The 14425-nt window shown below is 40.8% G+C and overlaps 1 protein-coding gene across 5 annotated transcripts in view; it reads left to right on the top strand.

Annotated features, from left to right (window-relative positions):
* kiaa0586 (KIAA0586 ortholog) overlaps positions 1 to 14425 on the top strand; it is a 371111-nt gene that overhangs the window by 184994 nt on the left and 171692 nt on the right. For 4 of the 5 annotated variants that reach the window (XM_033027180.1, XM_033027181.1, XM_033027179.1 and 1 more), the window contains 2 exons: positions 2823 to 3009; positions 7475 to 7678. In XM_033027180.1, coding sequence (XP_032883071.1) covers positions 2823 to 3009; positions 7475 to 7678 — 391 coding nt within the window. The remainder of the gene's footprint in view (positions 1 to 2822; positions 3010 to 7474; positions 7679 to 14425) is intronic. The other variant, XM_033027182.1, reaches the window with a different exon arrangement.

The raw sequence follows: 14425 nt of genomic DNA, 5'->3' as shown, positions 1-14425 counted from the left end.
TTGACAGTTCTTTTCCTACCCCCACAGAGGCTACTTTAACCGTTGCGTTCCTCCGGCAGATTATTTGTTGTGCTGATTAAAGAACAAAATAAAGTCTCTCCAATTTACATTTAATGGCATGTTATTTCTGATATGACATTAATAAACTAAATGTTCACCCTTTTATCATTAATTCACTTTTGTGTTTTATGTTTGTGGTATTGTCATATTTTTGTTATTCATTATATCTGGCTCTTCCCATAGCTTCCCAATCTCTTCCTAGATATCTGGTATATTATCTCAGAAGTTTTAAATATTTAAACCAGTTTAGACATAGCAAATGGGTGTCAGTTTAAATCAAATCCATATGAGGGATTGTTTTGAAGATGGTACTACTTTATGCAGACATCATTGAAACTTACTATTGATCCTGACACCCATTCAAATTTGCATACTTGCTTTTGCAATCTCATTTAACCCCCTATCATATCCTGTCATTGTATTTGGAGCAGCATTTACAGTAAATCCATGAAAGCCTACTTGTCTGTAATTAGAGTGCAAGCATGCTAGTTGAGTTAATATAAAATGAAGAGTATGTAAATGGGGGGTTTTCAAACTCCAAACCCTTCACTGATTGAGGGATAACTTGATTTTGAATAACTTTGAATAACTTGTAACTTTAGATTTGGAGGAGGTTGAAGCAACCAAAATCAATCCCAGAACCCAAAGTCTTAGCATTACCAGAGAGTAGCGTAGTAATTCTAAAAGGACAAAATAATAGTTGCCAAAGAGTTGGACAATGAGCACCATATCTTTCCTATTGTCAAGTGCATTGATAAGTCTCCATATTGACTGGACTGGTGGGGATGGAAGCTATTTTAGATGGAGACGAGTGAAAATGATGGTGGTATGCTCAGCTCCAGGTCAGCAAGGACGTGGCTTGATCGATGCATGGAGCGAAGTTCAGCCGGTCACCAATCTGAGCATTCTGTCAAGCTGGTCATCTTCCGACTTGAAGCAGATAAACATCTGCAGTTGGAATGGTAGTTGCTGGTCAGTGCTCAGACATTCTGATCATTAAGATCTAAGAACAATGGCATTTAAGAGACTTTTGGATAGTTCATGGATATGCAGGGCATGGATCAGGTGTAGCCAGAGGAGATTAATTTATCTTGGCCTCATGTTCGGCACAGTTATTATGGGCTGAATGGACTGTTCCTGCGCTGTTCTATGTTCTAGTTGGCTCAATTCTTGAAGTGCCCCAAGGTAGTTACCAGAGGTTACAGGTAGTGGAAGGTAAGACCTTTTTTTCACCCAGTTGTAATCAACCAGGGAGGTCTTACCTTCCACTACCTGCAACCTCCGGCAACAACCTTCAACTAGCATCGCAACCGGCTTCGACTAAAAAAATACCGATTTTTAAAACGGCAACCTATTTTTAGTCGCGGCCGGTTTTGAATTTTTTGAAATAATCGGCGGAACATAGAAGAAGCAGAAACCACTTTAGACCATTAGGGAGACTGACAAAAACCTCTGGGATCCTCCGGGAACTGCACGGAAACCTTGGGTGGGCGCAAAGTCTCCAGAGGTTTCCGTTCAGGTTTGCTAAGTGGGACAGGGGCACAGAGGAACATAGCATCAAGATAAAGATCAACTATGAACATTGAATGAATATTGAATGACAGAGCACATGTGAAAGCTGAATGGCCTATTTTGTCCTATTTCTTATGTTCTGCAGTTAATGAAGCAGATCAAACTACACTTTTATGTTATAATCAACAGGCTCTATTCTCTGATATATTTAATGCAGCCCGTTAATATGGTATTTCAGATTTATTTGTTACAGAGTTATCAAATCTGAGTTATTAAAGTTAACATAAATATTTAATGTAAACATCAACTAACACATTAAATTAAAGAGCAGATGTCAAGATATAAGGATTTTTTCTTTAGGATGATGTAGACACAAAGATGCAGGTTGAAATGGAATTTCCACTTTAACTTGCTTTGAAGCATTGTATTTTTTTTTGACCATGTACAATTAATTATGCTGTCCAAAATTAATGTATGAACTTAAGAAGATAGGAGCAGGAGAAGGTCGCCTTTCATCTCGCCTATACTGTCATTCAACAAGATCATGGATAATCTGCCTCTTAACAACTCTTTAGCTAGTTCTGCAACAACTTGATCTTTCAAAAAATTATCAACTTCCTTCATTTCTACAGAAATGCTGCCTGACCTGCTAATTTACTCCAGCCTTTTGTGTATATCTAAGGAAAAAAATATGTTTTTTTAAGTTGCAGAAAGAAGAATTGGTTTGGAGAGCACTGTGAGAAGGGAAAGCTTTGAACCTTCAAAGGAGCATTTCCAATACATTGCAACATTTATGATGAAGACATTTTTAAACAGCAATACAAACATTTGAATTAGGTCCAGCAGTTTATGTTGAGCAGAGTGATAGTTATATATTTGCCAGGCAGTCAAACATTTCATTGTTCTTGCCTCTGACAACTGCTGGTACCCTTCATTTTACCTATAGAAACATAGATGCAGCATTGGGAGAGTGAAGGAAGCCAGCCATTATCCTGCTTTCTCGCTATAATCTATCTGCAGGTTGGTGTGAAGCCAACATTATTGCTGATTGTTGTGGGATAAAACAACACCGATTGAATACTTAAATTCAAAGGTGATCTGTGCCCACATCATTAAATTGTCCCACTCCAGCACACATTTCAAGAAATACCAGTGAGGAGCTGGACAGATCACTTCCATGCTCCTTATTTTTTGTGAATAATCAATTCTTTGAAACTGACCTAAAGTTATTTTTTTACTTTCTTATACAGATATCTGTGGATGAATTTATTTCAACCACCCCAGTGTTACAAGGTGAAGATTACCTCAGAAAAGTATACGGAAAAGCACTTTATCAGGGCCATCGCAGTACATACAAAAAAGGACCATATTTGAGGGTGAACTCTCCGTTACCTAAATCCAAAGCTCACAGGCCTAAAATAATTGAGAATATTAAGGGTGAGTGATTTGTTTTAATTTAAATTACATTTGATGTTCCACTACTTACATCGTTTCTCAGATTTGTTCTGCTATGTGGCTTTAGGAAATATTTTGCAAGTCTGCTTTTGTTTAATCATTCGAGCAGGACGTGTACATTTTATTCTGATTCTCCAATTTGAATCTACATTTAATTAAATGAGGAGACGATAATGATGCTGATTTACCATTAAGTAGGTCATTACCAGATGTGTTTAATTACAGCAACAGTGAATGGCATGGAAATAGATGATGTTCGTAATAATTTATTCCTTTTATTCCTAATCATGTATATATTTATGTTCCCGGGAAAAAAATTACCAAGTTCACTTCTACGGAAACACAAATGGATGTAAACTTTTCAAATGTTGCTGGGTTTCATGTAATCTATTATAGTACACTTCATTTAGCCGTTTTAAAAATAAATTATGAATGCTTGCTTGCACTCGTCGAGAATTCTTAAAAGCTGAAACCTGTTGTCAAGAAGCATGGAGGAAAGGGAGAGTATGCATAATATTGTGGTACAAAAACATCAATCATTATATGAATCAAACTTTTACCAACTTCCATTTATGTATTTATTCTGATCAAAACAATGCATTTAGAAACGCACCAGACAGAAGCTGTTAAAAGTAGTCTGGACCAACTTATTGTCAAATAAGTCTTGCTTTCCAACATTGTATGGCACTGCATTGTGGGATCATACATCAAAAACAATTCAGTATACTGCATACCATTCTCATAGTAACTGTAGAGAAATGTGACATTTTCTCTGTGTAAATGTATCGAATCATCCTGAAGCAGCCAACTGGCTAGATTCACTGTGTTCAAGAAGGAACTGCAGATGCTGGAAGATCGAAGGTACACAAAAATGCTGGAGAAACTCAGCGGGTGCAGCAGCATCTATGGAGCGAAGGAAATAGGCGATGTTTCGGGCCGAAACCCTTCTTCAGACTGATGGGAGGTGGGGGCGAGAAGGAAGAAAAAAGGGAGGAGGAGTGGCCCGAGGGCGGGGGGGATGGGAGGAGACAGCTCGAGGGTTAAGGAAGGGGAGGAGACAGCAAGGGCTAGCAAAATTGGGAGAGAAATTGGCTAGATTCACTTCCTGCTCGCTCCCTGCTCACTCGCATTTACAGCTTTGAGATATGGAGATCTGAAAAAAAATTGCCCTCTATTTGAAGATGTGGAGAGATCCAAATAGTGTGTAGCTCTATCCTGAGCCACAGCCTCCAAAACATCCTGACAGCTTTAGTCAGGTAGACATTAAACATAATTAATTTAAAAAATAAATTTATTTAAGGTTCTTCTTCTTCTTGCGAATGGCGTGCACAGCCTGAAGTTGTAGGTCAAGGGTAGACATCCAGGCCAGGTCAGCATCAGTTACTGAGTGGAAGCTTTGATGCCACCAGGAAAAAGCTTCAGTGGGCACTCATTCACGATGTGTGGAATGGTCTGGTCCGGATGTCCGCAGTCGCAAGCAGCGCTGTCTGTCATCCCCCACTTATGCAGGTGATGGGCTGTTCTTGCATAGAGGGTGCGGATTCTGTTCAGGGTTAGCCATTGCTTGTGATGGAGGTCAAATCCTGTTGGTTTCACTGTGGGGTCTGTGATGACCTATCCGTTGTTGGTGTTGGCATCTTTCCAGGCTATGTGCCACTCTGTCTTGGGGGTCAAAGTCCTCCAGGGATTTGGCTGAAGACCCAAAGGGTTTACGGGACTTCAGGCGCATGTTGGGCAGATTGTTCAAGTCAGCATGGATGGGAAAGTCACGGTTAGCCTCGATGGTGCACCAATCTTTCAACATCCTCTCCCTTCTGCGTATGCTAGGAGGGGCGATGTGAGAGAGGACAGGGAGCCACTGCAAAGGTGTTGACTTAAGCGTCCCTGTGATGACCCACATTGCAGAGTTAAGGACAGTGTTAACTCGTTTGGTGTGGCAGCTATATTGCTATGTTAATTACATATTTTAAACTTTAAATATAACATCACTGATAATTAAAGTTTAAAATAGGTAATTAATACAGCAATATAGTTGAATATAATTAAAATACTTACCTTCACTTTGTACCTTCCCTATCCTTTTATCTGTAAAGTCAGTGACCCCAATTAATTGAATAGGATTGTCATTCCTCGATTTGCAATCCTTGCTGTAAACCTCTCCTTCTTGCTCCAGCACAGCTCTTAAGTGTTGATACAAGTGATAGAGCCATGTCAGCCTCGCCTCAGGTTATCTCAAGACTTCCCAACCGTGTATGGAAGTCTATGGCTTTCTGACTCAAGAGCTGATTGCTGGCTGTTTCTTTGAGATCTGCGAGCAATCATACAATGTGGCCCACCATTCTCCAGGAATAAATGAAAAGAATGTTGAAATTGCCAAATAAGAGTTCAAAACTTCAATCATAAAAGTATTTAACAGGAAATATAGGAAACAAATGACTTCAAGCAGATTGGCTTGTATATTATTATGCTTGGAAAGTTAATATTTTGCTTAGTGTGAAACTGATTGAAAGATACAGTGTGGAATCAGGCCCTTCGACCCTCTGAATCCACACCGACCATCAATCACTATTTCACACTACATTATCCCACTTTCACATCCAATCCATACACAAAATGGGCAATTTACAGCAGCTATTTAACATAAACCTGCACATCTTAGATTAGATTAGATTAGATTAGATTAGATTCGTTTTATTGTCATTCAGACCTTTCGGTCTGAACGAAATTTTGTTTCCCTGCAGTCATACATATAATTAAAAAAATGGCAAAAACACACATCAACACAAATTTAACATCCACCACAGTGAGTTCACCAAACACCTCCTCACTGTGGTGGAAGGCAAAATCTTAAAGTCTCTGTCTCTTCCCCCTTTGTTCTCCCTCTGTGCCGAGGCGACGGTTCAAACTCCGCGGGTGGTTGCTGCCTCCGCCACAACTCCAGGGCCGAGTCGGGTCTCCGCCGCTGCTGCTGCTGCTGCTGCCGCCGCCACAGCTTCTGTGCCGAGCCTGGTCTCCGCTGTTGCTGCTGCCGCCGCTACACCTTCGGGGCCGAGTCAGGTCTCCGCTGCTGCTGCTGTTGCTGCTACAGCTCCAGGGCCGAGTCAGGTCTCCGCTGCTGCTGCTGCCGCCGCTACACCTTCGGGGCCGAGTCAGGTCTCCGTTGCTGCTGCTGCCGCCGCCACAGCTCCAGGGCCGAGCCGGGTCTCCGCTGCTGCTGCTGCCGCCGCCACAGCTTCGGTGCCGAGTCAGGTCTCCGGTGCTGCTGCTGCCGCCGCTACAGCTTCGGTGCCGAGTCCGGTCTCCGCTGCTGCTGCTGTTGCCGCTACAGCTTCGGTGCCGCCCGCTCCGCCATTAGGCCTCGGCGCAGACGGAGACGGGGAATACGACCGAAGAAAGTCGCATCCCCCGAAGGAAGAGACCAAAACATGTTTCTCCCACCCCACCCACACACATACACAACTTAATAAAACAAAATTAACTAAAACATGACAAGGAACAAAACGAAAGAAAAAAAAACAGACGGACTGCAGGTGGGCCGCAGCTGTTAAGCCAGCGCCGCCATCTTGAATCTTTTGGATGTGGGAGGAAAATGGAGCACCCGGAGGAAATCCAGTCACGGAGAATGTGCAAACTCCACACAGACAGGGTCACCCAGTTCGCCTCGACGTTGCAGTTGGACTGCTGGACCGCGGGAGAAGAACAAGGGAAGAGATAAGACTTTTGTCTTCCATCACAGAGAGGAGGTGTTGGAGATTCACTGTGATGGATGTCTGTGTAAAGTGTGTTAAGTGTGGATCTTGTTTTTTTTTTGTAATTGTTAAGACTGTAGAAAATGCAATTTTGTTCAAACCAAGCTGTTTGAATGACAATAAAAGGCATTCTATTCTATTCAAATTCGGGTTTCTAGTGCGGTGAGGCAGCAGCCCTACCAGCTATGCAACTGTGTAGCACATAGGACTTTCTGGGATACAGCACTTAAAGTATATGATGTTTTTAAATTTGGAATGATAGACTCAAGGGTTTAATAAATGAACATCTATGATCGTTCATAAATGAATTCCTTATAGCCCTGTCCCACGGTACGAGTTCATTTCAAGAGCTCTCCCGAGTTTAAAAAAACAAACTCGTGGTAAGCACGGAGAATGAACGTAGCGGGTACGTCGGAGTTCGGGGACGTCTCTTAGCGGCTCGTAACGTTAACGGCAGGTACTCGGGAAGACTCGCTAACGGCAGGTAAGCACGGGAAGACTCGTGAAGATTTTTCAACATGTTGAAAAATGTCTACGAGAGCCCCGAGTACCGACAAGTGGCCATTACCGTAAATCTCCGAGTTCTAATCGGGGCAAACTCGGGAGAGCTCTTGGAATGAACTCGTACCGTGGGACAGGGCTTTAAGCGCAAGAAAATATACAGATCTCCCATAACTCTTTTTTTCTTATTTTAATAGGTGTCAAGGTGAAATCTGCAAGAACACAAACTATTCCCTCTGCACTCAAGGCAGACGTTAGTCCTCCAGTAGGACAGCAGCAACTTTCCGCTCCACATTTTCATAACAACCAATACCTTTTTAGTCCATCTCATCAGATAACATCTACATCTGTCATTTCAGGACCAGTTGAAGGGCATCTTGTCCCAATGGCTGTTGCCCTAGGTGTGTTCAAAATTAAACAATGACATTTTCTAGATAAACCTATTTCAAAATGTAAAAAATCTAGATTATCATTATCTCCATTCTTACTGAAAGTGCATGGCTGTGTATATATAACTCCCAGATATATTGCAAAGAGAAAAATGAAGATAAATTACAAAATGCTTTAATGAATCTCAGAGAGGAAAGTACTAAGCTATTGGTACATAAGTTAGGAGTTAGAAAATGGATGAATTATACTTGGGTTTTGGTTCCTTGCTTCAGCTTAATTTGGGACCAGGACTGTTAATGTGAATCTCATTAATAATTAAAACAGGCGGAACGGGGGTGGGGAATTTGGAACAAGAAATAGTAAATTGATTAGACTGACTCAAATTTAACATTAGGGACAGAATGTGCTGAACAGGCCAAAATCAGATTAAAGGGGATTCAGGAATTACCGGTAATTGAAAGCAGCACAGAGGAGAGAAGGAGATTTTAAAAATGTTTTTTCTATTGGTCAGTGATTTCAGACTTCCAACAGACTGGTGATTTATTGAAGTTTCTTACTCTAAATGTTAACATTACTATGGCAAAATTATTTTCAAAAAATCAGATCGACCAATATCAATGCAGAATTCTTTCAACATTTTATCAGAACTCATTGTGACAATTATCTTACAATGATGACTGAAAACAGTAGCGATACAGCCATGGATTTGGTCTTGTTAAAATCATTACTTTCTCATATGCATTTTCAACTAAGCTTAATTGCTCAAATGTGGATAAACATTGTTTGATACTGTAATTGTCTCAACTTTGTGTGCTCTGCAGATGCTTCTAACTTTCCGAAAGTTCTGCTGAAAAGCAACATTTACATTGTTGAATTTGCTAAACCTGATAGTGACAAAATTCAAAAGTAGTTTCCAGCTGTGGGAAACAACCCGTGTGTGATTTTGTTAGACTGTATGTATTCTTTAGAAAAATAATATGGAACTGCAGTGTGTGCTGGAAAACCCTGGCGAGGTAGTGCCCTCATTAAACATACTAGTAAAGTGTTGCTAGTTCCAGCTAATGCTGTGCCATTGAAGGTCATTCAGCTACCCTGCTGCTGAGCTTCATTGAAGAGGCATTGAACTTAAGTCTTAAGCATTAATAAAGAGGCTCCCTGTATGTACACATGGAATCCATAAAGGGTATTGGTAGCAAATGGAGCTTTAAAAGAGAAAAATATCAGAGGAGGCACGCTAAAATGTCATATGAGGTACTAAAAGCAAAAATCAGAAATCTTTGCATTTTTAATTTCTCATGAACTGAAAGATTTTGTTGCCGATAAGTGTCTTTACAGGAATGATTGTACAATCTTCGTAAAAGCAACTTTGTTTTTTAGTTTCTATGTTTGTCATTTTGCAGAAGAGGTAATTGTCGGAAGATTCATACAGTTAATTCATTTTGATCCTCCAAATAACTCAGATTCAAGAACATGCTGTACTTGTATTTTTGCAATACAAACTTTACAATATACAGTTATAGAGGATTTTCCAAAGCAGATTTTTTTATTAGACCTGTTTCTATTTAGAGCATTCATAAATAAGGGCAGCACAGCGGCTCAATTGGTAGAGTTTCTGACTCATGGGCCAGAGACCCAGGTTTGATCCTGCCCTCGATGCTGTCTATGTGGAGTTTGCATGTTCTTCCTATGACAGCATGGTTTCCTCCTGGTTCTCCGGTTTCCTAACACAAAGACGTGTGGGTTTGTAGATTAATTGGCCTCTGTAAATTTCCATTACTTTGTATGGAATGTATGATAAAGAGAGATAACATAGAACTAGTGTGAACAGGTAATTGATGGTTGGCATGAACAGTGAGCTGACGGGCCTGTTGCTATGCTATCTTCCAATCAACAACTTAATCAATCCATAAATTCAGAAAAATGAATTGGCTTGAACATAAAGATTATACTTTATAAAATATTAATTCATGATATTTGAAGAAAACAGGATAAGTAGAGAGGGAATAACAAATGAAACATCCCCAAAAGTGAGTCCAAAATTCATGCAGACTAAAACATGCAATAAAAACTTTAGATAATAAGATGCATTTGGGGGAAGAAAAGCAGTAATAATTTGCAAAAATAAAACATATTCATACTTTACCTTTTCATATTGATAAATTAGCATGCTATTGTACCTATTTATCACATTTGTTATTTCTATGACTTCCTTGTGTTGCATGTTAAACTCTGTAAGTAGTTTTTTTGTTATTTGGAATGGCTTGATTAGCTTTTCAGTGTAGTTAAGGTTAAAGATAAAAAAGATAGCTTATCTATGAGCATAAAGAATCTTTATAATCTTCAGTATTCATGTTTTAAAGTAAATGGACCCTAGTAACTGCATCTTCATCATTGAAAACATCAACAGGCACGATGCCTTACAATTCTACTGAAGTGTGGATGGCCGTTGGCTCGCTAGCTCATCCGCCCTTTGACAGGTCTTGTTTTTGGTCCTGCTGGGGGTCTACAGCCACCTCCTTACCTGGCAAACTAGGTGGGGGAGACGGATTAGTCACCGACTATCCGACCATGGAGCAGGTAGCACGGGATTACATGGTACCCGTGGCGGGGGGAACTTCCCGCGACCTGACTTTTCAACTATTATAGACTTTTCAACTGTTCTGCTCCCTGTAGAGGTTCAGGTGATGAAGCTACCCAAAATGTAAGACTGAAATTTATTGAATTGAAATCATTTGTGCTAGGTGCCTGCCTGTAATCATACCTGCAATGCAGTCTGGATATCATTAGTCTGTCGTTGCCATGGTTTCACTGTTGACATTTGTGTGGTTAATGGTGTCGACAGCTTACAGTCAGCCATCTCCTGGCAAATTGAAACAATTCATTTATTATTTTATTCTGATCCATATTTATAGGTTAAGATAATGCTTTCCTACATATAAGGCTCTGAAATCATCAATATGGAACATAGAGACATAGAAACATAGAAAATAGGTGCAGGAGTAGGCCATTCGGCACTTCGAGCCAGCACCGCCATTCAATGTGATCAAGGCACATCATACAAAATCAATACCCCGTTCCAGCTTTTTCCCCATGCTCTGTTCCTATAGAGCATTAGAAAATGTCAAAACATGCCCAAGAAAATGCGGTACTATAGCAATAATAAAATAATTAACTACTGTTGCAAAAAAAAAGTAATCGAATCCCAGTTATGTAGTTTCACTCCTTCCACTGACTTGTCAGGTGTAATCAAGAGCTTTTGTTCTGGCCTTGATATAGGCGTGAATGTGTGTTCCACTATTTTTATTTAAAATTGCAGAACCTTTTTTTTTTTTTAACTGTTTTACATCATGCAATATTTATTTTACATGATGATATTTTATATTATGATATTTTACATCATGATATTATATTAGCTTCCAACCAGCTCCTTCGGCAACATTTATATGTGTTGGAGTGAATGTTGATACAGAAATCTGGTTTATCAGGTGGTCAAGAACAGCCAAGCAAATTTGGAGTTATTAAGAGTGAATGAACAGGATAAAATGGCAACTTTGTGAATATTATTTTTTGAATGAAATATAAAGCCAGTTACATTTTGTTCATAATTTTGAATTCATAAGTTTCAGAGTTCTAGAAGCAGAATTAGGCTATTTGGCCCATTAAGTACTCTGCCATTCAATCATGGCTGATCTATTCTTCCCTCTCAACCCATTCTCTGCCTTCTCCCTATAACCCATGACACCCTTATGCCCCTGTCCCACTTAAGAAACCTGAACTGAAACTTCTGGAGACTTTCCCGGAGGTTGCAGGTGGTTGCCGGAGGTTGCAGGTAGTGGAAGCAGGTAGGGAGACTGACAAAAACCTCCGGGAACCGCACGGAAACCTTGGGTGGGGCGCTAATGCCCCTGTCCCACTTAGGAAACCTGAACGGAAACCTCTGGAGACTTTGCGCCCAACCCAAGGTTTCCGTGAGGTTGCAGGTGGTGGAAGCAGGTAGGGAGACGGACAAAAACCTCCGGGAACCTCCGGGAACTGCACGGAAACCTTGAGTGGGGTGCAAAGTCTCCAGAGGTTTCCGTTCAGGTTTGAATGAATGAATGAAAACGTTATTGTCATTCAGATATACACCTAGACACAGTGCACCTTGAACAAAATTTTGTTGCATTTGACTCTCCAATCAGGTAAATAGTAAAAGTAAAAGTGCTAGGTGCGTCCATAAAAATGCCTCATGCGCATGGTTCTGTAAAATAAATATATATAAAAAGTTTTTAAAAAGTGTCGATATTTAAAAAGTTCTAGCCCCGGTTTTGTTGATTGTTCAGTAATCTTATGGCCTGGGGGATGAAGCTGTTGCAGAACCTGGTTGTCCCGCTCTTCATGCTGCGGTACCTCCTCCCAGAGTTAAGCAGTATAAACAGTCCGAATTGTGGGTGTGTGGGGGCTCTGGTAATGCCCTTAGCTCTAATCAGACAGCGCTTGTACCCCATGTCCATGATTGAAGGAAGAGAAGTCCCAATGATTTTTTCCGCTGTCCTCACCACTCTCTGAAGGCACTTCCAGTCCGCAGCTGTACAGCTGCCGCACCACGTAGAGATGCAGCTGGTCATGACCGACTCAATTGTGCTTCTGTAGAAAGTGGCGAGGATGGGAGGGTGGAGGTGTAAACTTCTCAACCTGCGGAGGAAGTACAACCGCTGCTGTGCCCGTTTTGCCAGAGATGTAATGTTTGTGGACCAGTTTAAGGTGTCCGTTATATAAACCCCCAGGAACTTGATCTTTTTCACCTGCTCCACTGCTGAGTTGTTGATGCAAAGTGGAGTGTGACTGGGCTGAATTTTCCTTCTGAAATCGACGACAATCTCCTTGGTTTTGTTCACATTTAGGAGAAGGTTGTTCCTGCTGCACCAGCTCACGAGCTGTTCCACCTCCTCTCTATATGCCTGGTCGTCGTTATTGCGGATGAGGCCCACTACTGTTGTGTCATCCGCGTATATGATGATATGGTTAGTAGTGGACCTGGCGACACAGTCATGTGTCATCAATGTGAACAGCAGCGGACTCAGGACACAGCCCTGAGGGGATCCGGTGCTCAGTGTGATGACCGAGGAGGTGTTCTTCCCCACCCGCACAGACTGGGGTCTTTCAGAAAGGAAATCCAGGATCCAGTTGCATAGTATGGTATTGAAACCTAGGGGTGCCAGTTTGCTCACCAGATGCTGGGGGATTATTGTGTTAAATGCTGATCTGAAATCAACAAACAGCATCCGTTTCCTAAGTGGGACAGGGGCAAAAGTCTCCAGAGGTTTCCGTTCAGGTTTGGGGCATCAGTGGGACAGGGGCGTTACTAATCAAGAATCTGCGCCTTAAAAATATGTTGCGAAATATTTCTCGTACTTGATCGTAATCTGTTGAAACAGCATTAATTTGTTTAAACAGCATTCCTTTGGGGCCCAGATGTTTAACAGTTATATTTTTAGACTGCTGTTTTTTAATTCAATATTCTCTCGACATAATCTTTCCAATCCTTCTCCTAACCCAGTTTTATTGTATTCTTTTTTCTTTTATCATACCTCTTGGAGACTATTATTTCTACAATGATACCTTGAAACCTGATTAACCTCTTTGTCAATGACATACATTTACATTCTCCAGCGTCCTTAAATGTACAGCATGATATGCCAGTTTCATTTCCTACTAGTTCACAGCTGATATTTCTAATATAATCCCATTGTTTCTGAGCAAACTTCTCTCAAGTTGGACCTTCAACTTCATTATGGGCACTATTAACCACATTTGGCTTCTTGATATATAAAATGATTAATAATTGGACCTGGAAATATCTCTTCCCTTCCAGCCGTACAACCATATCTAGTACAATTAAAATCTTACAGAATAGTAATTCTGTTTTTTTCTATTAAAATTCTGTTTCTGTTGTAATTATGGAAACTGTAGCACAGTCCCATTAATATAGTAATCCCTTCACAGAACCATAGAATTGTTTGAGGATGTGAAGTGCCATTTAGTCCACGTTGGCTCTTTGTTAAGCGATATGGTCAGTACCGTTGCACTGTTCATTCCCTGTAGACCTACAAATTAATTTCCCCAAAAGTGCTGAAAGTCAGCCATCTTTAATTGCTTCCTGAATGACCCGGGTCAGAATAGGTATTTGTTGAAAAGGAATCAAATATTCAATTCCCTTTGTAACTCTTCAGGCTCTGAACAATATACACATAAAGATATGTGTGTAATCACCTTTCTATGATGTTCAATTTCATCACAAAAGGCACAGATGCACTAAGTACAGAAAACAGGCCTTTCAGCCCATCAGGCTCATGCCAACCATCAAATCCTGTTTACTAGCACATGGTCCATAGCCTTCGAATCATTGGTCATTTAGATGATCATCAAAATACTTCTTAAACTTTGTGAGGGTATCTGCCTCCACCACCCACTCAGGCAGTGTGTTGCAGATTTTGAATTTCTTAAAAATCTAGGTAGATTAGTTTACAAGCCAATAGTATGAGCATTAAATTTTCCAATTTTAGGTAACATCCTCCCCCATTTTCTCCCTCCTCTCTTCTCTGTGCCACAGTTCGCACCCAATTCTCTGACTATCCTGCCCCACCTTCCCCCTTTGCCCATCCCCTTTCACGTATAGCCCTACCTCTGGCTTATCATTCATTCCTTTTCTTTCCTTATCTGACACTCTTTTGTCTCCTATGCATTTTTAACCTTTGTCCACCCATTTGCCAATCAAA

Source organism: Amblyraja radiata, chromosome 9, assembly GCF_010909765.2.
Source record: "Amblyraja radiata isolate CabotCenter1 chromosome 9, sAmbRad1.1.pri, whole genome shotgun sequence".
NCBI lineage: Eukaryota > Metazoa > Chordata > Chondrichthyes > Rajiformes > Rajidae > Amblyraja > Amblyraja radiata.
This window is presented reverse-complemented; position numbering and strand designations above follow the sequence as displayed.